The 27,230-nt window shown below is 39.1% G+C and overlaps 1 protein-coding gene across 2 annotated transcripts in view; it reads right to left on the bottom strand.

The window, feature by feature from the left end:
• Positions 1–281: 281 nt before the first annotated feature.
• Positions 282–27,230, bottom strand: part of LOC140068883 (ninjurin-2-like) — a 54,914-nt gene continuing 27,965 nt past the window's right edge. The window contains exons 3-5 of one of the 2 annotated variants that reach the window (XM_072114247.1): positions 17,592–17,692; positions 17,129–17,207; positions 282–1,171 (exon numbers count right to left, since the gene is read on the bottom strand). In XM_072114247.1, the coding sequence (XP_071970348.1) occupies positions 17,174–17,207; positions 17,592–17,692 (135 nt within the window). In that variant the 3' untranslated portion in view covers positions 282–1,171; positions 17,129–17,173. The remainder of the gene's footprint in view (positions 1,172–17,128; positions 17,208–17,591; positions 17,693–27,230) is intronic. The other variant, XM_072114246.1, reaches the window with a different exon arrangement.

The following is a 27,230-nucleotide window of genomic DNA, read 5'->3' on the forward strand; positions in this document are numbered from 1 at the left end:
AGGACCCAGTTGCAAAACACTGAGCATTAAAAAAAACATAAAATATATAATACAAAACATATATAACAAAAAACATCTGTATTGTTCTGTGTTAGATCAATGGGAGCTTGAACAAATCAGGGGATCGCATGTTCAAACTAACCTTTAAGAAAAAAAGTTTAAAACAATGAATAAAGTTTTTTAAAATTAAAGTAATTAATTAAATTAAAATTTAATTAAAAAAGTAAAATTGCCCTAAACATCACAATTCCCTAAATCTAATAAAGTACAAAGAGCACAAAGTCACTTATGTGGCAATTATAACAATCTGTACAATAAATCAGAAACAGTTTTGGACCCACTTGGTGAACACTGTAAAAATAAACCTGACACACATGCCAAAAATGAAATTTTTTCATAAAATCCCTTCAAAAAATTCTTTTCCTCCATACATTCAAGGGTTAATACGATTTCATCAATAAAGACCCACTAAAATAGAATATTTGTAAAGTGCATTTAATGTCACAGGATATAAGCCCTTTTATGTCCAAATTTCCCCCCAAAAATAAAGATTGTATAGCCATTGATAAGTGACAATGCAAACCTGCTCTGAATGGCGCAGCTCCCCCCTCAATGTCATGGCGTGTGCCCACACAGAAGCTTATAACCACATATGGGGTATAGGCATACTTGGGAGAAATTGGGTATCAAACTTTGTGGAGCTTTTTGTTATTTTATCTGTTTGTGAATGTGTAAATTTTTAAAAAATATATTAATTTAACCAAAAAAATTTAATTTCCATAAAAGCATAGTTTTCGGAAGTAAAAACATATTTTTTTAATTTTTTGTCTTACATTGTAGCAAAAACCATAGGTCAATAAAAGTCCTATCTCGGCAGCTTGTTCATTTGACCCCAACCACAGGATCCGTAATCCTTCTTCTCAAAGTGGCTTGAACTCTCATCATCTTGAGCCACATAAATTTATCCTACATTGTCCAGAACACTTCAGTCTTCACAGAAGGCTTCACATTACAAAGATCCAGTTAACACTCAGCAGCAGTTTCTGCAGTGAGAAAGTTGTGGTCCTCAGGGGTCGCGTGAAGAGGAGAGAACCAGAAGGCAGTGATGAACACATTGACAGCTGTGATAATTAAGATTAGCCCGGTCACAATGTTATTCAGCAGGTGTACTCTACAAGAGGAGATGAAGGCAGATCAATGATCAAAGGCAACGCACAGACAGAGAACTTGGTATATGCTCTAATTGTAATGATAACGTAACCCCTCGAGAAATGTGATTTCTCTCACTTTAAAAACCATGAAGTCTAATTGTGTCTAAGTTGGCAGTTTAGCAGTTCAGAGATAAATTGGTTTATTTTGCCTTTCCTGTGCAGTCTTAGAAACCATCCACAAGACTGGCATAAAGGGAATTGCAGCTAAAGCCTACAGTATTTATCATAGGTTATTACTAGGTAGAGCTGCCTTCACTTATCATAGGTGGTATCATGGACAGTACCCAAAAGATGTACATGGATATAATAGGGCCCAAGGGTGCTTTTAACGAAGTTCCTTCTACAAAACTCCTACACCTGTTTTCTTTACTGAGAACTTACTAAGGGCCAAATTAAAGTCTGGAGAAGGGATGGGTGTAACTGTTTATTGAGCAAGGGAAAAGGGGTTAGCAAGGTATACTTAGGTCAATGCAACAGATGACCTGATATGATCATATCAGTTAAACAAAGAATCTATAATTGTTGCACAGCCTTTTTGGTCCAGTACACTACAAGAACTAACAACCACATTACAGCACTTAATACCAACTCAGAGGCCAAATATTGCATTCAGGCAATAACTAATACAGACCCGGACCAGCAATAAATTACAATAATGACCCTAGAATAGAGAATAGATAATAATACAGATACAGACAATAAATACAGTTCCCAAACTGGACAATAAATAATACAGACTCCAGAGCAGAAAAAAAATAAGAATGGCAACCCCAGAGGAAACAGTAATAATGAAGACCCAAAACAGACAATAATAATAATGGAGACTCCCCGACTCCCCCCACCAGAGAATACACTAATAGAAGAAACCCCCAAGGCAGGCAATCATACTAATGGAGACCCCAAATTGTAGGCTGTGCACTCTTGTTACCATATTTTCCGGACTATAAGGCGCACTTAAAAGCCTTGGATTTCCTTGGAAATGCAAAGTGCGCCTTATAGTCCGGTGCGCCCTATATGAGGCAGCGGACCCTACTTACATAGGTCCCCGCTACCGGAGACAGCAGATCTCCAGCGGGAACTGCAGACCCCGCTGGAGATCTGCTGTCTCCGGTAGCGGGTATCTATGTAAGTATTCTATTCTCTACCTCCCCCTCACCTTCCCCGCTCACCTTCCCCGCGTTCCGCGTCTCTTCTCGGCGTCGCGTCGCGTCCCGTCGGGTCTCTGCTCCGCCCCCGGACCTCCGCCACGCCCCCGGACCCTGCGCCTTATAGTCCGATGCGCCTTATATATGGAATTATTACATATATAAGGCGCATCGGACTGTTGCGCCTTAACCAATAGTTGGTTAGTGTAGACTCCCAACCAACATCATGGCCAGTGACAACAATCACAAAATACAAATGGTAAGTAACTGCATAAAACTTAACTAAATTAAACATTAAAATAATAAAACTGTGGTCTGTGTTTATGAAGAGCACAGTTGTGCTGAACATATCATGGTTGGTTTTCTTTGAATGAATGGCCTCCACTAGACACCCAGGTTGTATAATAGGAATTACATGTTTCTAGGGATAGGCCAGTCGAAGGGGTGGGGTGGGGGGCAGCTATTTAGGGCTGTGGCTGTTGAGGCTATTAGCATAGAATATTGCTCTTCTGCATGTAAAAGGTTCAGTTACCGAGTTCCAACAGTAATCCTTCTATGCCTAAAAGCAACTTTCACCCTTTATTGCCTTAACTCTTTTCTACCTGTTGTCTCTCAGCGTACGGTTGAATCCTCTGGTGATGCAGACCAGAAACCGTGAAAAAAAAATAACACAACTCACAGGTTTGTTTATGGTTTAGCTTATAGGAGATAATTGCTGATTCGAAATAGATGGTTAATGGTTATGGAGTGGGGATGGAAGTAATTGGATCAAGAACATTCCTTTGGGCCTTTGGAATCGCTAATTGATCTCATGAGTTGGACACTCTAGATAGGAAGTAAGTATGTGTATTCTTACTGAATATATTGGATGGATTTAAGTATTTCTTAATTGAGTGTTTGTGACAATAAAGGTAAGAAAAATTTGAATTAAAAAAGCAAGGACTCACTTGTTTTTTGTATCATTTGCAAGTACAACTGTGCTATTCATAAACCCAGATCACAGTTTGGATTTTAATATTTAATTTTTTAAGTTTGGAATTAAGTCTTAGCAGTTACTCACCATTTGTTTTTTACCCTCGATCTATTGGATCAAGCATAATGCTGTAATATATCCTGTGCCTGAATAGATACAGGTTTATATAATACTTTTCCCTATGTACAAGAATATAACTACTATAATACTTACCCCTATGTACAAGAATACTCTCTGGTCCCCCCTCTTCTCATTAGCAACCCCACAGGTCTGGACTCTAATCTTTTCCCATGCAATGCCCCAAGTCTAGCCCCCCTTTTCTCACCTGCAGTAACCCAGGTCTCGTCCTCCCATCTCACATGTAGCCTGCCAGGTTCCACCCCCCTCTTTTCAAATGCACCCCAATGTATGCTTTCTCCTTCTCACATGTTGCACTCCAGGTCTTCTCCCTCTTCTCACATGTAGCCCTCCAGGTCTTCTCCCTCTTCTCACATGTAGCCCCCAGTCTGGTTTCCTTCCTCTTATATAGCCCCCAGGTCTGGTCCCTCCTCATCATAGTCTGAAGCTCTATCACCTTCCTGGATGGAGTAGCCTGTGAGTGATGTGTTGATGGCATAATCACAGGTCCTCTATAGAAATACATCTTTTATAGTCTCCCATGCAGCAAGGCCCTAGAATTATGTCATTCCAGGCCCTGCAAAACAATAGTATGTGATTGCTGCACACGTTTTATAGGATTTCTGCTGCAAGATGCATCAAAAACATTTTAAAACCGCAATGGTGGTTGGGCTGTGTGCTGCCCCGACGGGGCTCTGCTATTGACTATAGTTACTTAATTAAGAGGGGTCCACAAGTTATGGATCTAGCCAATTTCTATCATTCAAAGGAAGGATGCTTACTTTATATGATCCTATAGAGAAACGGATCACCCGGCAGTCAACAAGTTACGTCAGCCAGAATATCACATGATGAATCACATGTTCGTTTCTAGTGACGCCCCAGCTACCCTAGCAACCAGCAACATTATTAGACAGAAGACCACATGATTGATCACATGCTCATTTCTGGCAACGCCTCAGTTATCCAGGCAAACGGCAGCATCAAAAGGTTCCCATCGTTTTATATTTTTCTATGTATTTAAAGAAATTATATTGTTAGATATGTCAGATATTGTATGTTTATAGATATGTTTTCACAAAAAGGTGTATGTATGATGTTTTCTGTCTGGACACAGTACCTTTGTGCAAATCGATCACGCCCTCACCTCCACCCCCTATTTCAGGTGATGCAATTATTCAAGGGATAAATTTGCACACAGGACTGAGCTTAGACAGACCATGACTAAGAACTGTGTGACCGTTTGAAACGCGTTGGTGGGAAAAGGAATTGCACTGTGGATGTAAAGATTTTAATTAAATAAAGATCAACGACATTTGGAATTTGGCTGGACCATCGAATTGTTTATTTGTGACCTATGTCTTCTCGAACAAGGTGGGTGCCGTGCCGGTTCCGTACAAGGAAGGGCTGGAGGTGTGCTGGATTTATTGTTCATGCCTCTGCTATTGACTGCCTGAAGCTACATTTTCTTCTTGCCTCATGGCAGCTGCGGCCCTGTGCACGTGCATTATTAGTAGGTTTGTTGGACTGAACCATTTAAAAGTCAAGGATATGGAACACATATTTTAGTGGTTGTACAGGACCTTAAAGGTTATTTTCAGGATTTTTCTCCTTGTTCATCTATGCTAAGGATAGGTAATTATATTATAAATATTAGAATGGCAAGGGTCCAACAGCCAACACCACCACTGACCAGCTATTTAAAGCAGAACTTACATTGTATGGTTCTGTGCTTGGTAAACTGTGAAAAAGCCACAGCACTATCCTGAACACCACCGTCTCCTGCTGACCACAATGGCATCTACAGGACTATATAAAGATAAGGATTTTACTGGACCCATTCTTTTAGCTGAATAGCATAGCCCTTAGTCCAAGAAAGCCCCCTTATTATTTTAAGGGCCCATACCATGTGAAATAGAGTTGCCTTACAATCTTCACACACAGAACATGAGTTTACAAGCTCAGTATATAATATTTTATCAATACAATAATATCTTTATGCAACAGTGTGATCACATACAAAGCTCCAAACCAAAGAAAAGCTAAAATATTAAACAAACCTTATTCTCCTAACCAGGAGATTTATCCAGAGGCATTATCTTTTCTAATCTCGCTGTATTTTTCCTGAACCTCTTTGCAAACTAATGCTCACATACCAGCTGTTTCTATCCACCCTGGATGGGTCAATGAATAAGACCATTATACTGATATATGGAGGAGGAAATGGTGAGATGTCCCATTTGAAACACATGCATCGTCTTCTGCAGGAGAGAAGGTCGGGATTGATAATTACTTGCCAATGTTACTGAGTCCAATATCCCATATACAAAGTGGCGGCCATTACTCTTTTAGTGATATTTTATAACGTATAATTGTCTATTTCGTGGCGATAAGACCTCTATATACAAATATTTTATCGCTTTGGATTCTACCTCTCTCCCTCCAACTGCAAATAATAATGAGAAAGCCCTGTTCTTTTGTAACAAATCTTCTGACAGACTAATCTTTTCTTTGGCAAGCTTTGCATTCACTGTTCGAAGAATATACTAAATATTTCTAAGTATCTCTAAATCTGGTGGCTCTTAATGTCTGGCATCATTTGGCGCCCTGCTGGGAGCGCACGAAGACTGATTTGCCTTGAGATTCAGACTTAATTCTTTGTTAACAAAGTGACCATATCTACTTGTTGAATTGAAATCCCTTTAAATAATGATTAATGAAATCTTTATCAATTTAGTGTCTTGTAGTCTGGATTATTATATAAATCGGAGGATTTCAAGGAAAGCCTCAAAAGGCTTCTCATTATCAGTCATTATAAATATTGATGCTAGTACACAGATGGGTATGCTGGAACTATCACTGCCTGCCTAATTTGCATGCATGTAATATGGTCCTTAGAAGGGCAGACTCATTATAATGCCAGGTGAGGACACAAAGGCTCTTTTATGATTTGCAGTAGCTATGAGAACAAATGCTCTAATACATTAAATTAATCCATACATACTCAGATCTTGTACTAGGATTGGGAATAGTCTACTCATATGACCTTGCATAGTATAGTCGGTTGAAGCCTTCTGTTACTAAAGGTCAAGCAATGGAGGCAGGGGAGCTCCAGCATACAGTCAAGATACCTAACTGATGTTAACACAGCTACCCTTGGAGATGTATAACTGGATGGCCAATAGAAATGGGAAGATAAAGTGGAGGTGGGTGCCTGTTCTCAATGTTCTCAATTCTGACGAGGGATCGTTAGAATTATTTGACTACTGAAGCAGGGAATATCATAAGTGAGGACATGGCTGAAATTTAGGAAGGGCTCCAGGGGCACATGCTGTGAGCTGACTCTAACTGGAAGTGATGTGCAGCAGCAGTCTCACTGGGCCCCACGTGGGCCTGCCTCCAAGCTGTGACTTACTCGCCTTGTCAGTGACAGCATGCCTGCCCGTTCTCAATAACATTCTGCATGCAGCATGCTTTTCAGGAGAATGACACCTGATTCCCCCTCCCCCCTTACACTGGCTAGGACCTGGCTGGTAACCAGTTCATCCAACCAATCAGTGTTCCTCATAGGTCACTTGGCCCGATCTGTGAGAGGGGGGAGGGAACTCTCAAGGAAGCAGTGGCGCTCGCATGGCAACTAGGACTAGTAGTAGGTACTGCTGCCACTGCCTCTGTGCCAGCTAGGCCAGCAGCTGGGCTAACTTGCAAGTAGGAGAAAGTTTAGAATATCTATGATAATTTAGAATAGTAATGTGTACCACTGTCCAGGCTACATTCAATGGGGAATTCTAACAGATTTTGTGCCCAGGGACACCACCAATGTCAGAATCAGTGGTAGTGGGTCCTCTGTACCACCACGGACAATGACGTAAGCCAACACCTGGGACCAGAGTCTAAGTGGTGCCTGCTTTTCACCAGAGTATGCCGCAAAGCAGGTTGGACTTGTTGCGACATAGTACCACCAGGTACTTCTACAGGCGCGACTTTGTCCGTGGTGGCGGCCAAGGCATAGTACAGAAATGTAAGGCAAACTTGTGGTTGGGGACAGGCAGGAGGTTGAGACAGGCTGCACAGGATCAGAGTCAGGGACTTAGTGGTAGGTCGGGACAGGCAGCACTGAATCAGAGTCAGGAATGGAATCTAGGTCACAACAGGGAATCAGGATAATCACAGAGGGTTTGGAATAAAGCTTACTCTCAGGCCTGGAAACACAAAGATCCGGCAGGGAACATAGGAAGGGGCTGGAATTCATCAGGGAAGGCAGCTGGCCATTGCCAATTAGCGTCGTGCTGGCTCTTTAAATTTTACCGAGGCGACACGCGGACATCGGGGGTACCGCCGCTGGAGGCAGGACAGGTGAGTTAGAGGCTGAGGCACATAGAGGTACATGGGTGCACCTGTGACCCGGGATATGGGTCGCAGGGGCACCCGTGACAACCAAATTTAATCTGGCCCTGATTAAAGACCTTACTGGCACTAGTGCTGAACCAGCCTTCCCCAAACTAAGGATATTAACTGCAAACAGACACAGTTTATGATTTATTTATAGTTCTTCATGAAAAAAATGTATACCCTGTTGTTGGAGAGTGAATATCGGAAAAAACAAGGGCCACTTTTTGTACCATACTATTGCACTCTTTCTACACACCAACTACTACACCTACATGGCCACAATTATGGCAGGTACAAGTAAGGCGTTCAGAAAGTAGCAATTCCCAACACTGCTTACACAATTATTTAATTGATGCTTTAATCTAAAATTGAAAGAGGATCTCAATAGAAGCAGAACACTTTGGCGCTGGGTGGGGTGGGGGTGCATATGTAAAAATCCTCTGAAGCAAGGAGTTACATTAACAAGTAGATTGTGGTCTTTTCTGATGTTCAGGTGAAAGGGGGTTTACAATTAGTCTTGATTATTTTAATTGGAGTTGAACTTTATTTTCAGTTCCAAGTGTTCTATATATCATATTTTCACTATAATGCATGTGTAGTACACCATTTGGAATAGCATACTACAGAATACCTGTATATATTCACAAAACTAATCAAGACAGGTCTTGTCATTAAGGACCAAGGACATAACAGGATCTTAGACCCACATTTATTTATGCAAATTGTTCTCGTTAAGTTTTCAACTGCCCTGATTATATGTAAATGAGATGACCAGTCATATGCCAATACTTTTCATTAAAGATGGCTAAGCTGGAACCCCTGTTTTTTTATTAACCTCTTCATCCCTGATAATAAAAGCAGCCATCATGAACCAGTGTCCCTAGTTCATGTGGTTTCCTGCAGTACTTTCTAAAAATTACACCGCCTTTAGAAAAGAGAATCCAGTGACAAGTTGGAAAATAAACTTAACAATATTGTCACTAGAAAATTATATGTTATTCTTCTCAGTGTAGACTTTTCCTTACACATGAATTGCATAGAATCACTGTTAGAGTCTATTTCAGAATCTATTTGGGTTCTTGCTCAAAATTGATGTATCAATTTGAAACCTGGTTTGGTCATCGAGGCTGCCTCAGTTATCACTTTGGTGGGCATCTAGAAGGGTCCCCAGGCCAAGATAGGCTAATTTACAAGCCCTGTGGGTTTAGAAACTTTTGCTACCCTTCAGAACCAAAATACCTCACTTTCTGAGGCAGTTTTTTAACTTTGACTCCTTAAGATAACACTACACTATACTGAATGGAATTGGTACATTGATGTATAACCATTCTCATAAATCTAAGGTTCCATGTAGCAATATAGCAGGACCACCATCACGGCAGTACTAATGGTACTTCCAGCAGGGCATTGGTCCCAGCACTAAAGAAAGGCAACCCAGACACAATTAGTTTGAAGATTGGTGCAAAATTGCATATTTGTTTTAAATGCGCTGGCAGGACAAGCTGAAGCCTGGGAGAAGATAATCAGCCATGGGAGCTGACGGGGTAAGTCATTTTTTGTTGTTGATAAGATTCTGCCAATGGAATACTATATAAATTAGGAAGGGGTTGTCTATAAACTTACTATATGCTTTCTAGAAATAATTGATTATCATGGTACTGTATTTTAACTAATTAGGCCCAGGCTATGTAGGAATTAATTTAAATGGGGGCCATGTATATAAAATTAATAGGGTCATGGATATTTAGGAATTATACTTTGTATATGGAATTATACTCTATAGAATATAGAGTATAAGCCAAGTTTTTCCTCACAATTTTGCTGTTCCAGTTTTTGCGGTAAAATTAGCTGCCTCGGCTTATACTCGAGTAAATCTGGTAAATAGTCTGGGGATTTTATTGTAATTTAGTAATAGGAGGAAAGTGTATATAAAATAATTAGGCAAGGGCTATGTAGGAATTTATTAATATGGGGCACAGATACCCTGACAAAGCCACAGCAAGGTGGTAATACGCGTGGGGCACTGGCTCCCCCCCTACCCCCGATCTAGCAACAATTGGTAATGTTACATGGCTCTATTACTGCATCTACTGTTACCCATGTATTTTTGATCTATTTCCTATGTGTCATCCTACATGTCTTTATTTGGACGTTAGGGGGGTGAGTATACTAGCTAGCCTGTATTTGAGGTGTCTAGTTGCTCCCATCTTTGTGATGGATGTTTGTTGTTTTTTAATTGCTTTTAACGCATATCAATAAAACAATAAAATATTTAATTTTATACCCACATATTGCATTTGACTTTAGGCCCCATAACACCAGAATCTGTATGGGTTTTGTGGGGCACAGAATATAACTTAGAAAGGCTGGGGCTATAAAGGAGATCATTAGCCATAGTGTGAAATTAGCCTTAGGGAAGGTGCTGTACATTATCCAAGAAATTGGCAGCACTGTGTTCATTTTAAATTTTTATTAGGGGGCGCTGTACATGTCCATATTCATTTTGTGGGTAAAGTATGAGGCATATTCTACATTAAAACATTAAAGGGAACCTGTCAGCATAAAGTGACCTAATAAACCACTACCAGTATATTGCCAAGCAACTGAACACCTTTCAGATCATGCTTCTTTCATAACCCAGTATGGTGGCATCATCCAGAAAATCAACTTTGAAGTGAGATGTGAATTTGTTGTATAAAGTCTAGGAGGCAGAGATTATAACACAGAATGCATGCTCTCTCTCTCCGTTAGAAAGTCCCTTGCACTGTAATTGATAGTCCTGCATCCAAAGGCATCGCTAACCAAATTTCCTGAAGTCTAATGCATGATGTCAATCACAGAGGAGGAGGCGATCAGAGCTCCCCACCTTGAATACAGTCCTCACCTCCCTGACTTTCTACAACCATTTTACATCTCACTTCAAAGTTGATTTTCTGGATGTTGCCACCACACAGGACCCTGAAAGAAGCTAGAAGGTGTTAGGTTGTTTACCAATATACTGGTAGTGGTTTATTAGGCCAATTTCTGACGACAGGTTCCCTTTAATGTTTCGTTCAGGTTCTCCAAAAATAGAGATGTTCTGCATAGCTGCTCTTGACTTGGCAACTAGTTAAGAGTTCTGAGTAGGAGAAATCCCCCTTATATGAACATGAGATTAAATATAATGCAAATTTGCAGAACCAAATCTTAATAACAAAACAATATTCCCAGACTTAAGGTCTGAGTAGTATAACACAGTTCACTGTGATGATGGTGAATATATAGGGTCTTGTATCACATTACACATGATTATGTTTCTACAGTGAATCTCCTTTTAATTGCTGCCCATGCTTTTCAGATATAGGATGCCATCTGTCCAGGCAATTGCTTTTCCATGGCGAGATAGGCTTTTCTGTTCCTCTGTACTATGCCAAAATACCACAGCATAAGTTGATGAATAAATAAACAATTACTAAGAAATTGTCAGGGCAGATCAGTCAGAGTCGCTTTAGTGGAAAAGCAAATGCATTGTTATTGGCACCAGATAGATCTGTTTGCTTGATATTATTGTGCTCAATTTATTTCACTTAAAGCCTGTGTGAATCCTGTGAGGTATGGGGGAGGGGGACATTTTGCCCAGCCTTTTTAAGTAAAACAGTATTAGAAAGTTCAAAGGTCAAGAATCAAATAGGATTGGCCATTGCACTATTAATGATAAGTTTCTTTTACAGGTGGTCCCCTACTTAAGGACACCTGACTTACAGACGACCCCTAGTTAAAGACGGTGCCAGTTCAGATTTTGTATACATGTCTGAACTAGAGAAGTTTGCACCCGTATAAACTAAGAGTCCAAAACCTATTAGTGGATACAAACGGCTGTCTTAACAGGTTTGTCCATGAAAATTCTCAAATTTTAATCCCCTAGTAATATATACAAAATAAATACAATTTTTAATCCCTTAATTTGTAGTTTTAGTCAGATTTATTTATGTTTTTTGGTCCTATCACTCCCTAGACAAGTCAGTGTAAGAATCCAGAGTGTGGGCAGGGACTTTCTAAGCAGATGCTTCATGATTCCTCTGTGCTATGATATGCTGTTTGCTGACAATGTGCTTAGATTATCATTGTGCAGGATTCTACTCATATCTGACACAAAGAAAAAGAGAGTCAGATCAGAGATAGATATAAGACACAATGACACCGTCAGCTCTGCTGCCTTACCTAATCAGTAAGAACTGTCACAGTGGGAATTATATCTGTGAAATGCTGTAATATTGTTAATAACAGTGAATTAGAGAATGTGTTATTTTGTTATCCTTAGTATATTTAGTGTATCCTTTAGTATATTTACCATTATTTACCATTTGATTACATGTATTATGAACCAAACATACCTTGAGAATGCTGTAGCTACACTGATGCAGGAACATATCTTGTTTAATCCCTGAGCTGACTGGTTTTGCTGAAAAAACTATTATAACATTCAGGACTTATGTAAAGCTGGATTGCTAAGCCTGCCACTGATAAACACATTACATGGAGTTTTCTGAAGTGTCCAAACAGTACTAATCAACCTGAGCTGGATCACTCATACATAGTAGCTGGGGAATGGTGCAGCGATTGACTACTTCTGCCTGTCAGGCACAACACAGTGATTACATTATTCTCTGAAGCAGTGCATACTTAATGTGAGAGGAGAAGCACTGGAGCCAGGCACAGAAGTGACAGAACCTCATTATCATAATTTAATGATTGTTTTTTCAGCAAAACCACTCAGTACAGGGATTAAACATGATATGTTCCTGCATCAGTGTAGCTACAGCATTTTCAAGGTATGTTTGCCTCATAATGCATGAAATCAAATGGTAGATTTTTATTAAGCCTGACACCCAGGGATCGCTGTAAAAAAAATAATAAAAAGAGTTTGTGGGATACCCCTTTAATGAATTCCCCACATTCTAAATTGCTGGGTGAATGCTGTATGTGTGTATATATAATGTATGTGTGTGTATATGCTGTATGTCTGTATAAGGTATTGTATGTGTGTATTTGCTGTATGTATGTGTATATATGCGATGTGTATACGCTGCATGGGTGAATATAAGTATATTAATGTGTGTTTATATGACTGTATAATATGTATATTTTTAAGGGGGAAAGAATCTGCCACGGGGCCCACCCACACCTAGTTAAGCCCCTGTCTCAAAGGCACCAGAAGAGAGGTTTCCACAATGTGCCATGATAGCTAAGCTGGGACACTAAAAAATAGTCAATTCCTTGGCAGAGTTGGAACTTGTCACAAAAGACTTAGAAGTTGGTAGTTGTCACCTCTACAAATATTACGTTTTCCATTCACACCTGACAAAGGTTTTACTTCTCTCAAATAAAGTCATTTTACTCAGAACCCTCAGATGTTTGTGCAGCATGTCCTATATAACTTCAGATGATTGTATATTGTTATCTGTCAGCTTGTTAGACTTGTCAAAAACGACTTTGTGATTGATAGTTTAATTGGCTGCTGGCACTTGTAATTGGTTAATGAGGTTGGTGCGAGGCTGTAATTAGAATTTCTATATATAGGTAATTGTGGCGTTGCTGTATCCTGATGACCGGGAAATCTAACGATTCATTTAGATTCCAGGATAGGAGAGGTGCAATTAAAATGCCTCTGCATCTATGTTTATGGGTAATTGGAATTTGCTCTAGAAATTTCATTGTAAAATTCTTTTGGTTGGCTCTAAAAATAAAACTGCAGAGTAGAAAATACAGATGAAAAACTATAACAGTAGATAAAATGCTTCTGCAGTTAATACTCTAGACATTAATGGCCGCAGTATCCATACTCTTTATAATTCTTCTCCTCTAAGATATCTTCCCAGTAAAGACTTTTCTTTCCACTCAGAACTGCTTATAAGAGGTCATCAATACATTTAATAGCTGGTTCTCCATAATTCCGCTACTCTAAGGGGCAGGGATGTTCAAATGTCCACACACCCCAGAACACAGCATGCAATGTGTGAATGGGTGGTGTTACTTTAGATTTATTATTTAAACTGACATCATTGAGGTTAATTAATGGCTCTTACTGTTGGTTGTAGGACAACAACACATTAATGCCTGGTATATATGACGGTGATAAACTGACATGTATTAAAAATGTACTACTGTAAAATAATAAAAAGCTAGTCAGACTGTATAAGACTGAGCCAGATCAATCAAAGTTTATACATTTGATCAGAAACAGAATCATAAATTGGACCAATGGAGTATAGGGGAGCCATCTTGGATAACAAGGAAATTAAAAACTTGGGATGACAGACAAAATAGTAAAGTGACAGTTGTGGTTCAGTTCAATAACATGCTAACACATGGAGTGCAGTACATTACAATGATATTTGGTGACAGAAGAATGACTCACTAAGGGATGCAGAAACATAATATATTTATATTTGTAGTCAGGAAAATGACACTTTTCACGTGGTGTCACAGGACAATGACAATTTGGCATTTTGGGTAACAGGACCATGACACGCTGACACTTTGGATGAGAGAAAAAATAACAAACATATGACGCACATACTTGTGGAAGCAGGACAATGACACAATATTCACATGGGGTTACTGGATTCTGACAATGACATTTAAGGAAAAGAACAATGACACACTTGCACTTGGAATAAGGAACAATAGAGTAAAGAACAATAACACTATGATACTTAGGCTACAAGGTAACAGCAGATTTGACACCTGCAGTGACAGTAAAAAGACATACTAATTCCTAATTCTTGTGGTAAACGATAACAGCCTGATACTTGTGGTAGAGGGGAATAACATGAAAACACTTTGGCCACACTGACAATGTATATTTCAGTGGAAGTACTTGTCTTCTATGCAGTGTAACAATCCTTGTAATAAGTAATGAGCGGGTACTGCTGCTTTGACATGAGCTTGTGTGATGATGAAGACGCAGAATATCACTTAGTAAGCTTCACACGGTACAGGCAGTGATATAATTGTATTTTCTGTATCTCCCCCCTCATTGTTTCTCCACAGGGGGTGGGGGAGAGTCGTGGATCTGTCAGTCTGCACTCTTATTAGCCCCCTGTTGTGGAGAGATGTGACAAACCACCTAGCGGGGGCTTTCAGTGATCACCAAATGAACTGATTTAGAAAGTACAAGCAAATCTAACATTGAACTTATCACAGCTTTATCCGCAGCATCATATTGTTACATTTTATATCCATCTCCATAACTTGATGAATATCTATCTATCTATCTATCTATCTATCTATCTATCTATCTATCTGTCAATCATTATTTACCTATCCACAAAATCCAGCAACAGTCTCCCTTTACAGACATTTGTAAAATAATAAAATAAATTCTTGAGCTAAATGAGTTTCATTTGTCAAAACAGGGAAAAAGTGCAAACCTTTGCCCCTGCCTACTTGTTGGCCCTCTGTAACTGATAACTTGGAGATGGTCCCTACTCTGGGTGCATGCACAGAACATAAGGAGGACAAACAAGAGAGACAGACAAATAGAGAGGTCAGGCAAACTGAGTCAAGACCAAGATGGTTAAGAATAAGCATAGTTAAGGATAAATAGGAGTCAGATACACAGCGAACACACAATTAAGTATACAGAATATCAGAGCAAAGACTTGTCTAATAAGCCCAAGTGAATATGGAATATATGCAGCTCCAGAAGCTGATTGGTGAAACAGCCAGCACACTGATTAGAGCAAGTGCAAATCATTCCCAGTTGAGAGAGAGGTTTCTAGAACAGTCAATCGAGCAGTTATCTGCCATGCACACACCTTGGTGTGGAACTACAAGCAGGAGAGCTTAGACTGATAACCTAGAGTTCTGCTAGTACTATAATTGAAGGCCTCCACTGTAGCAAGTGACTGGTATTATAGAAACGTAGAAGAAGTTGACATTGTGTGTGTGTTGGTTGGGGGGTTGCTACCTCTCCAAATCTTATCAGGCAATAACATGAGCAAAATACTGTAGGGTAAAACACAATACCACTGCTGGTCCTGGAGAAGTGAAAATGGGTTTTGTGCGGTGATGAATCACATTTCCCTTTCTGCAAGTCCAATAGATTTTAACTGGGATTGGTAAATGCCAAGAGAGTATTTCCTGCCTAGCAGCATTATGTCACCTATAAAATTTAGTAGGGAAGAGATAATGCTATATGGCTATTTACAGGGGTTTACCAGACCCCTTTACTTCAGAATCTAAATCCTGCAGTATACCATTGCATTTTAGAAAATATCATGCTTCCAGTGTCCATGCCATTTGCACAAAGTAAGGCATGGTTGGATGAATAAGGGGCAGGAGAACTTGACCTTTCCACACAGGACCCTGACTACAACCTCATAAAACAAATCATAAAATCTAAATGCATCACTGTATTAAATGCTTGAAGTAGAGTCAAAACCTGTAATGCTTTAAAAACACCTTTATTCATGAAAAAAGCAGGGCTTTTGGTCAGGCTTCTGGGACCAGTGTAACCTCTTTAGTCCATTATTTCTTCACCACAGACCCCATGCTTAGTTCCATAAATGCAAATTAAAAGTCAACATCTATCTATCTGTCTGTCTATCTATCTATCTATCTATCTATCTATCTATCTATCTATCTATCTATCTGTCTGTCTATCTATAAAGGCCCCACATCAACCATTATGTTAGCCTCCAATAAGCCACGTATACACATTAGTAACTTTCTTATATTCTATACGTTAATTTTTTTCAGAGAATTTCTGTCAGACATTTGGGAGTTAAAAGTAGAATAAAATTTCTTTCCAGCGCCCATTAATACCAGAGTTATATCTCTAGATTATGAGAGAAGGCGGCCCTTAACACTTATAATGTGTGGCGTCCTTACATGTCAGGATAACTTTTCCTTGTGTTGAAAGATTCAGCATGGTAATTATCGTTCCTGCACTTCATGGATGTTGTTTTAATAAAAAGTGGTAATTAACATTGAAAAAATATGAGTCTTCTCAGCTTAAGCAATTCTCACCCATCAAGAAAATCATGGATTATTTCATTACCCCCACCAGTTACCAACTTAACTTTTTAACAAAATTTCACAGTTAGAATTTGCATAAAATGCAAAATAATTTAGCAAACACTTCATTGTACTGATTTCAGATCTTTTTACCACATTCACAACTAAAGCTGCTTTCGCAGTTTTTTTTGTTTTCAATTGTGAACAAACCACAGTACTTGTTATCTGAAATCTACAGGTAGTCCATGTATCGAAAAATAAGGCTTCATCTTCAAGAAACAGCATCTCACCTGTCAGTGGTTTGGGTGTAGCATAGCCGCTATACTCCACTGAAGTTAAATAGGCTGAAATACAAATGTGGTGCTGTTTCTAGAAAAAAAAAGCAGTCATGTTTTTCTAATTTTATAGTTTAGAACCCCCAAAAATCCAGAATATTAAATACAGCTCTGAATGTTTGTGGAATTGGAAATTTCAGCAGCTACGTAAATAATAATAATAATATCAGCAGTGTAAATAATAGAGTACAACATACAGGTAATGTGGTCTTTGTCAGGACAGCTGCTACAGTATGACCAGTAATATGGTTGCTTCTGGCTCTATCCATAGTACCAAACAGTTGTTGTCACACCTCTACTGATGATCTATTAAAGAAGTCCATAGTAATAAGCTCACTCACATATATCTGTTCTCTTTAAGCACCTATCCCAAATTAGCCTATAAAACAGTAGTAACAGTAGTCTTTCACTTTAGTACCTGTCGCTTAGACGCTGCTCAGGGTCATCACATTCTATATTCTTGGAACCCTTATAGATGAGAAGAGCCGCCACAATTAGCTGCAGGACAACTGAAATACACTGTAAAAAATCAATGACAAGAGTGATCAGAGTAGGGAAGTGATTTTATACTATTACACTATTTCTTGAGCAACCCTTTCAATCACAGGGGAGCAGGAGAGGGTCCTTGTATCACAATCTAAGGCCCCTTACACACAAACGTATGTTTTTCCGGGGCGTACCCCAGGCAAGGGCAAAGCCAGGTGCAGGAGGTAGGTGGGGTGAGCATCAACCTGCCTTACTCCAGAACACTGGTGATTGTATCTCTGTTGTCTCTAACATCATGTCCTCTCTTTCTAAGACTGACAGAACTTTTTGTCTTTCCACTAATGAGTCTATCCTGACCTCCTATTTCTGTCGGTTAGATCATGATATCCCCGAGAAGGAAGATCCACTGTCTTGGGGTTGTGCTGGACTCTGACCTCTCCTTTGCCGATTTCTTACCAATTGGAACCTTTAAAAAGGTTAATTGTCGCTCTGATTTATTCTCGACTAGACTACTGTAACTCCACTCTTCCACTCACTAAACTCTCTCCAATCTATTCTTAATGCAGAAGCCAGGCTTGTCTTTCAGACCAAACACTACATGGATTTATCCAGTCTGTGCCAGTCACTGCACTGGCTGCCCGCCTCCTTCAGAATACAGTTTAAAAGAATCAACCTTATCCACAAAGCACCGATCGTGGGTGTTATCCTGTCGATCGCCACCGTCAAAGCTGCCTGTGGCTTCAAAAAGCCGGGCATGGGCGCCGCCATCTTTGTGATCTCCCGTGATGTCATCAGGGAGCTGTCTTGTTTTAACCCATTCATTAGAATGTGCGATTTGCACATTTTAATGAATGAGGGGGAAAATGCCCATATACTACCATACTGTAGTATGGCAGTATATGGTAGGATCGATCAGACAACCTAGGGTTAAAGTACCCTAGGGGGTCTGAAAAATAGGGAAAGTGGAAATCAAAAAAGTTAAAAAAAATAAAAAATATAATATAATAATTTAATTTAAAAAACGCTAAAAATTCAAATTTCCCCCTTTCCCTAGAACTGATATAAATGTAAATAACCAGTAAAAATCATAACAAATGCATTTATGTAGGGGTATATGCGTGGTGTAGGTATCACCACATCCGTAAATGCCAGATCTATCAAAATATAATAACAGTTTTTTCACTGCATTTGTGGAGTGAAAAATAGTACCCAAAGTCAAAAATGGCACTTTTCTGCCATTTTGAAAAATATAAAAAAATCTATAAAAAGTGATCAAAAGCTTGCACAGTCCTAAAAATGGTAGCATTGAAAATGTCATCAAAAGTTGCACAAATGACACAACTCACAGCTCCCTACACTGAAGTATGAAAAAGTTATTAGCGCCAGAAGATGGCAAATAATTAAAAAAAAAACGATTTGTACAGGAGGTTTTAATTTTTGTAAATGTATTAAAACATTATAAAACCTATGCAATTTTTTTATTATTCCTGTGATTGCACCAACCCAAAGAATAAAGTAGACATGTCATTTTGGGCGCACAGTGAAAGCTGTAAAATCCAAGCCCACAAGAAAACAGGGCAAATGTGTTTTTCACCATTTTGACTGCATTTGGAACTTTTTTCCCACTTCCCAGTACACGGCATGGAATATTCAATACCATCACTATAAAGTGAAATTTGTTAAACAGAAAACAAACGGTCACAGAGATCTTTACATGAAAAAATAAAAAAGTTATAGATTTTTGATGGTGGGGAGTGAAAAATGGAAATGAAAAAACTAAAAAGGGCAAGGTTGTTAAGGGGCTAATACCCATCTCTTAAGACAAGCCTTTCACACTTACTAACTGCATGAAATTTAAACTCTCTTTTTACTAACCCATCCTGTGTCCTCCTCCTGTCTGTTATCCACTAAACACCAGGTACCGAGCTCTAGGCTTCTCTGCAGTCCCATTGACTTTGGACCTTGTATATAAGATGGCGGCTGATGGCTGGTTCAAGTAGCAGCATTTTTATTCAATTAATTATTTTTACTTTGTTCCCTTATAAAGAATGGCTGGACCATTATACAAGCTCATATACATCTTGTGTCACCCCTTCATCCCCATAGACTGTAAGCTCTTGTGAGCAGGGCCCTCACTCCTATTTTGTTTGTACTCTGTAATGTTTTATTTTATTTACTCATGTCCCCTATGAGTTGTAAAGTGCTACAGAATATGATGGTGCTGTATAAATAAAGATTGTTATTATTTTGATGCCACCTCCATACCATGTGGGCATGGAGGGGGCATGAAGGCCACAGACATTGACAGAGTGGGCCAACATAGGGCTTATTCCTGCCCTATGCCTGCAAATTTCACATAGCTTGCAAACATTCATGCTGCTGCAGGCCTGAATGTGCGCTAGTTTTTGCGCAAAGCTACACCAGAATGTGCCTGACATAGTTTTGTCCGCCAGCACAGCATGGCCGGCAGCAACAGATATAAGCCTCCTTATGTATCCACTGTGGTGGGAGTGGGAAGGACTTCATCATACACCGGCACTCCTCCTATGTTCTTACTTTGACTTCAGTTTCTAAGTTCACTAATCCAGATCTCAACATATCCTTGACTGGGAGGAACTAGTTGAATCGACTTGACATACCCATTGTATTCTATGGAGGGTGGCACATTTTCATGCTGCTGCATGCTTGACTGATCTTGACAGAATTCTTGCTTTTTTCTCATACTATTGTGCTCCATCTGACACATTATTGTATTTATATATATTTCATCACATAATTGGCATCTGTCTGTCATCTGTGATTATTCATTTTGTTTCTATGAAACATCAGTCATGTCCATGTCCCAGGAGCAAGTATAATTAAGTCACAGAATATCTTTTATGTGAACAAAACACAGGTATATTTATGGAATACAGGCAAGTGGCTGAATATATTACAATATGTCACATCCAACATTCACTTCCTATTGTATTATTTAACCTTTACAGTGAATAACAGAAGATAACATTTATTGGCATATAGAAAGGTAAAGGCTGCAAATATGATTTAAAACAAAATTATATAAATCTGATACAACTATGTTGCTTTATATTTCTACACCCATGTAGCAGTAACAAATTTGTCATTAGCCACTCGTTTTGATATAACAATACCCAAAGGCCAATTCTATACGTGTGTCGTGATTGGCTGTTTTAGAGGGTAAAATGTAGTTATGTGAAATTTGTCATAGTACTGGAAGCACTCGGAGTAGAAAAAGGTTGATGATAAAGTAGTAAGAAGTGAGACTATGTTGGAGTTTCATACATTTTGAAGATGTCCATCCGAGTTTGACTAATCAGATTTGCTCGATATTAAAGCCATGTTCACACAATGTAATTAGGTTGTGTTTTGAAATGCAGTCCAAGCACATCATGTGAACGTGGCCTGAGAGTTGTGCCAGCTGGGTAAATCTAACAAGTTTTATTAGATTAATAGGAGCAGAAAGTATATCCTCAATTATTGGAAATTATTAAAAGGGCTAACTTCCATATCAAAAAAACGAATTGGTTGCACCAATGGGGTAATCCCATCTCTGCATCCACATTTAATATGCCATATTTAGACATTCGTTCAATTGCACCTTGTTAAAAAAAGATATTCTCCCACAAATGTAGCCATGTTGTCCGATAGAAACATGAAAGCTCTCCTTGATTACAACCAACCCCACACTCAGGTAGTGGTCGCCAGACACACCGCCATTGATGTGTCCGACAACCTGTATACAGGTTTCATTACCACAGGATGGCTGTAGGACATACAGCAACTCCTGGACATTTCATATGCAAAAAATATTAGTTTCTTTTCACAATAACTCTAAGGACATCTTGTTTCTAAGGTACAACATGGCTACAATTATAAGAAATTATCTTCAGGTACACTTTTGGTTACTAACATCCGATTGAAGAAATGTATGTATGTCAGACTAATTAAATTAGATGTAAATATCCAGATGGTAATACCCCTTCAAGGGGGCTTCTAATACATGGAAAGAGGTTGTCCTGGTGACATAGTTTATAACGATGAGGATGGGATATAGATATTGCCTACAGATGTTTTAACATCTATGCTTGTGGGTGAGCTCTACCTGGGTGTCTTAGAACTACCAACTTCTTTAGCATGAATCTTTTACCAACTGTACATTGATATGACCATCGGGGTAATACATGCAAATGTTTTTTGCCATGTACTAGTCATTCTATCAATAGCTAGTACATGTCCCCATTTATTTTTTGCTCATGCACATGGCCATGGTATCCATAGCACTGTGTATGAGCCAACTGCCCAAGTCACAAATCCCTGAGTAGATCCTATTCCTGGCCGTGTTGGCACCTCAGGTAGTCCTGTTCTTCTGTAATGAGCATATGAGGCCCATGGGTCTGTTGACTATGAACTGATAGTGCAAATGTAAATTCTGCATTTTCTCTCAATCGTGAAGATGAGCCTCCTAAGCAAGTTGTCATTGTCTCTGGTACGGAGCGTAAGTCCTGTTCCCCAAGATCTCTTGTCTTTCTGCCTTTGCCTATTAACATGAATGTAATATTATTGTATTTGTACGTTTTCATATGAAGTTAAGATATTTTCCGCCAGCTGCCACAAGCGTAGCAAATGTTGTGACAAGAAAGGACAGTCAAATCACAGCCAAATGCAGCTTCAAGACAGAGAATTAATTTTTCTGTAAAGTATATATACAGTCTCCTTCATAATGTCTTTTTATGTTACCAAACTGAAATGCGTATAGACAAGAAAATTAGTTGTACGCACTAAATCAATGTGGCAGCGCCGCTCCAAAAATGTTTGGCTTAAAGACTCAAAAGCACAGGGTGAAAAAAAACAAAAAAAGGGAAAAAATACAAGCAAAACGCATTAAGCCATAGTAAGGGGGATGGTCTGCCATTTGTTATTAGTGGCTACGGTATATATGAGACTTGACAGAAATATATCAAATGTATGCATGCATGTGGAAGTGTTCTCAAGACAAGACAAGGGAGCCTTGAAGAAGACAAATAAGAAACTCTTAATTATATTAGGGAATTGCATCATGAGCAGTTGCTGAACCTAATTTAATTGTTGTAATTGCTCCACTCCTTAAGGTCGAGAAGGGCATTAACTTCCCACCACTTCCTTCTGGGATTTAATTCTTCAGATTCTGTGAAGAGAGCTGATGTGCCTTGGCCATGTATTGCTATATGTGTTCTCCTGATGAACATTTAGGGAGACTGTCCCATTCTAGCTACATAAAATGTGTAGACACTTTGGGCCACATTTTTTAAAACGGTTTCACCAGTTTTATGTTATATTTTGCACTGAAAAGAATGTGCAAACTCATTGTTCATGTATTTATAAAGTGACTGCGCCAGTTTTGTGTTGCGGCTGCTCTGTGTATGATGAGACAGAAAAAATGTGCGCCTAAAGGGGTGTGTTAGTGCTTAGTCAGAGTTTGCGCCACATATCACTGAAGTGCACCACAATTCTGTCTGTGCCACAATTTTGCAGCATGAACAAAGTTCTTCATGAATCTGGCGCCCCTTGCACTGCTCTGACAGAGTGCACCAACTTTTTTTGGTACACCTTTAACTTACAGCATGCAACACAATTCTGTCGGACACTACATGATAAATGTGGCGCACGGTACAGTGCAATCAGTTTGCACTGAAAAGAACTTGCAAAGTCAGGCAAAAAACTGGTGCAGGGGCTTTAATAAATGTGGTCCACTGTCATTACTTGATCTTGTATTGATAACAGTGAAAATACATTACCATAGATACGTATCATGTACAGATCCTGTGTTACTGCCTGTAATATACTATTAAAGCTACACTCAATATTCCATTAGATGCTATTGGAAACTGTCAGCAAAGTTGTTTGTAGACAATCCTTTAAAGGGTCTCTTGGGTACATCTTTACTGGCTTTGCACATCTAAAGGCTGGACGTTTTGCTAATTCTTGCTCAGTCAGATTGAGTGGAGAACATTTGTGAAGGACTCAGATTTTTAATGTGATTTAGGTCTGGTATTTGGGTCAGTTGAACACATGAATATGCATTGAAATCACTCCATTCTTTCTTTATCTGTATGTATAGGGTCCTTCCGCTGGATGCTGTACCTACGCTTGAGAATTGAATTCCAGAATTGAACAGTATTTAGCTCCTTCCATCAAACAATTCTTTTCTGTCTGAAGCAAAGCATCGCAAAACTATTATGCTACCACCAATGCCTTATGGTGGGAATGATGTGTTCAGAGTGATGTGCAGCGTTGGCTTTCCTTCACATATAAGGCTATTTAGGCCACAAAGGTTCATTTTAGTTTCATCTGACCAGAGTACCAACATGTTTGTTTTGTTTTCTAAATGGATGTTGTATAGGTTGGTTGGAAAAATTCCAGCTTTGTGGAGGAAAGCCAATACGGCACATCATTCTGAACACACCATCCTCACTGTGGAGCCGGTGGTGACAGCATAATGCTTTAAGTATGCTTTACTTCCCTAGGGAAGGGGATTCAGGTCAAAACCCAGGGAAGATGAATGGAGCCAAATACAGGGAAATTCCAGAAGAAAACCTGTTAGAGGCTGAAGAAGACTCGAGACTTGAGAGGGTGTAGGTTTACCTTCCAGTATGACATTGACCCTAAGCATACAGCTACAATGCAGTGCTTTAAATCAAACAATGTTCATACCTTAATCCCATTATAAGTTTGTAGCTTTACTTCAATTTGATGTTCATAAAGTTCTTAAACCAATCAGACCAAGCAAGAACAATTTTGCAAATAAGAATGGGTAAATTCCAGGCTCAATATGTGTAAAAAAATGTTCATTCCTTTCCCCAACAGATTTAGGATTTTATTGCATCTTAAGTATTGACTCAGGGGTGCTTCATGTTTACACTTCAGAAATAATTTACATTTTGGGGGGAATTTAACATGCTTTACCCAGCTGTTTTCTGGCAGATAAAGCATGTAAAAAGACCTAATTAGGAAAATTTTGTCAGTTTTCAGCCTTGCCCACCACTTTGGTCTTGACAGAGAACAGACAGGTCAGGCAAGGGTGTAAACCTTTAACAGAAAACAGAGGGAGACTACATGTGAAATCTCTGCCAGGTCTAACCCTGTGCATGTAGTGTATGCTAGATATAGTAAGAGACCAGAGCTCTTAGAATAGTCTGTGTGCAGTACGCAGATGGGGGAAATAACAATAGCATTAAATAAATTCCCCTTTTATGTTCTTTTTTCACATAAAATATCAGTAGAAAATATATTCAAGTTTATGACTGTAATTTTAAAAAATAGAAAATTTCAAATTTCAAGTATAAATACTTTTGCTACCCACTGTATTTCACCCTGTGTGCCATTTCCATTACTCATGACATAGTTTCCACAATCTTTTAACTAATTTACAGTTTCTTTACAGATCTTACCACCTTGCTATTTCTCACCTGATTGACAAAAAACTGCACATGCATAATCCACTCTCTGTGGATTGGCCTTGGGACTACTCCTAAGTAGGCATTGTGTAAGTGGTCCCATATTTTACCCTTTAAACACCAGGCAGAGTGCAGAGAAACACTTTTATAGTACATTGAAAATCTACTGTAGGAACCTTTTTGCTCAGGCACTATCCTGTGCAGAAATGTACCTTAAAAATGCCACAGGTTCTGGAGATTGACTAAGCATTACTCCAAAGTCAGGGTGACTGTGTAACCAAATGATTGCTTTATAGCTGCCAAAAACTGACTTTACTTATGCCACTTCCTGGACGTTACCAGAATGTAAACACTTGGCCGATTTTCTTTTAATTATTTCTTTACTGAACATATTTTCCTGGGATCTGTGCTAAATCTGCCTGCACGTATTTCTAATTTGGTAACATTATAACATGATTTTTTATGGCAATGAAATGGCCATTCATCTCTGAAAGGGTTTGGCAGGCTGGTTATGAATGGGGTTGGGAGGGAGTCTCCTGATATAATTCTTTACAAAATCGAGGAACAGATTTTAATGTCCCATCTAAAATCATTACACTATGTAACTATTATATTTACTGTCATTAATGCCCGCTCTATTTATGGCTAATTACATTAGCTCCGTGCCAACGTGCCCTTTTTAATTTCATTGAGATTCCTAAAGTATGCCGTGATAATTGATTTGGTTGTAAACTAGCACCATAAAATACAATTTTTTTTGTTAAATTCCCCTTTATGTGATATCCTTGTAACTGATATATTGAAGGTTCAATTCCTTATGTAAGTAAAATATGTAAAGACAGTTTTGAGGACATCAATTATTTCCTGGTGCTAAAAACTCATTAATATTTTAACCTTTGCTTTGATTTTAGTGGAGTCAGCTACGGCTACAGTCCTTTAACTGCTTCTGGACTACCCACTGTAGATTTACAGCAGGTGATCTGGGTACCTAAAACTCGTGCCATTGTATATTTACAACAGGGGCTTTTGGAGGCTGACAATGCTGAGGGAGCTACACGGGACCTTGGAGAGACGACAGCTACAGTATTTACTGCTTCTGTCTTCTCAGTTTCTCACAGCATTTAATAACAAAAAATTGGCACAAATCAGCAAATGGGACAATTGTGAGATATTTTGAAAATGAATGTAACTGTAAATGAAATATTCTTTCCATAATAATACCATATAATACCAAACTTCTTTAAAAAAAACTGATACAAAAATCTTGTCACTGGTACAAACAATGAAAAAGTTAGAACCATTAAAAAACATGTGCAAAAAACAGACAAATTAGGGGGAATTTATTAAGACTGGCATTAAAAGTCAGTCTTAACATCCGTCGGCCGATGGTCGGCATCATGTATCTAGTAAGAAGCTCTGGCCTCCCAGAGATGGCTATCTCTGCAAGGTCAGACCTGTATAGACCAGGTGGAGATTTTAGCTATAGTAAATGTCTCCTCACTCCTTCTGTCCTTCAGTCCCTCTGCCCACAGAGTGTAAGATCTTCAAAAATGTTGGGGATGGGGCTTAACCCATTGGCGCACTTAGATGTACACGTACGCCAGGAAAGACAGTCTTTTGCCGAATCCTATAAAGCTATATAAACAGTGTATCACTATAATTATGGTATCCCATAGAATAAAGTTAACATATTAGGGGGAATTTATCACTGCTTGTAGACCATTTTTCTGCCGGAGGAGCAGTGAGATAATTGCAAATTCTTGCGTAGTGCAATAATAATGTGATAATAATGAGACTATGCCATCATCATGGCAAAAAAAGCCACACCACCGGCCGGATACATCAAAAGACTTATGGCTCTTGATTTAATTGCCAGAACACAGGGGTGTAGCCTTTATCATATGCCGGTTTATGAGTGCCGCCCAGGGCTGGGTCAAGGTTGGTGGGGCCTCTGGGTGCAAAATCTGGTAGAGACCCCAGTCGAATTCAGCATACATACAAATCCTCCTTCTCATTATCTACTATCCCTGCAGTAATTAATCTATATACATCCCCTCATCCCCGGTGATGCATCTACATACAGCCGCCAACCCTCTAGTGTTACATCCACTTACAGT

The sequence above is a fragment of the Engystomops pustulosus genome, chromosome 7 (genome assembly GCF_040894005.1).
Source record: "Engystomops pustulosus chromosome 7, aEngPut4.maternal, whole genome shotgun sequence".
In the NCBI taxonomy this organism is placed as follows: domain Eukaryota; kingdom Metazoa; phylum Chordata; class Amphibia; order Anura; family Leptodactylidae; genus Engystomops; species Engystomops pustulosus.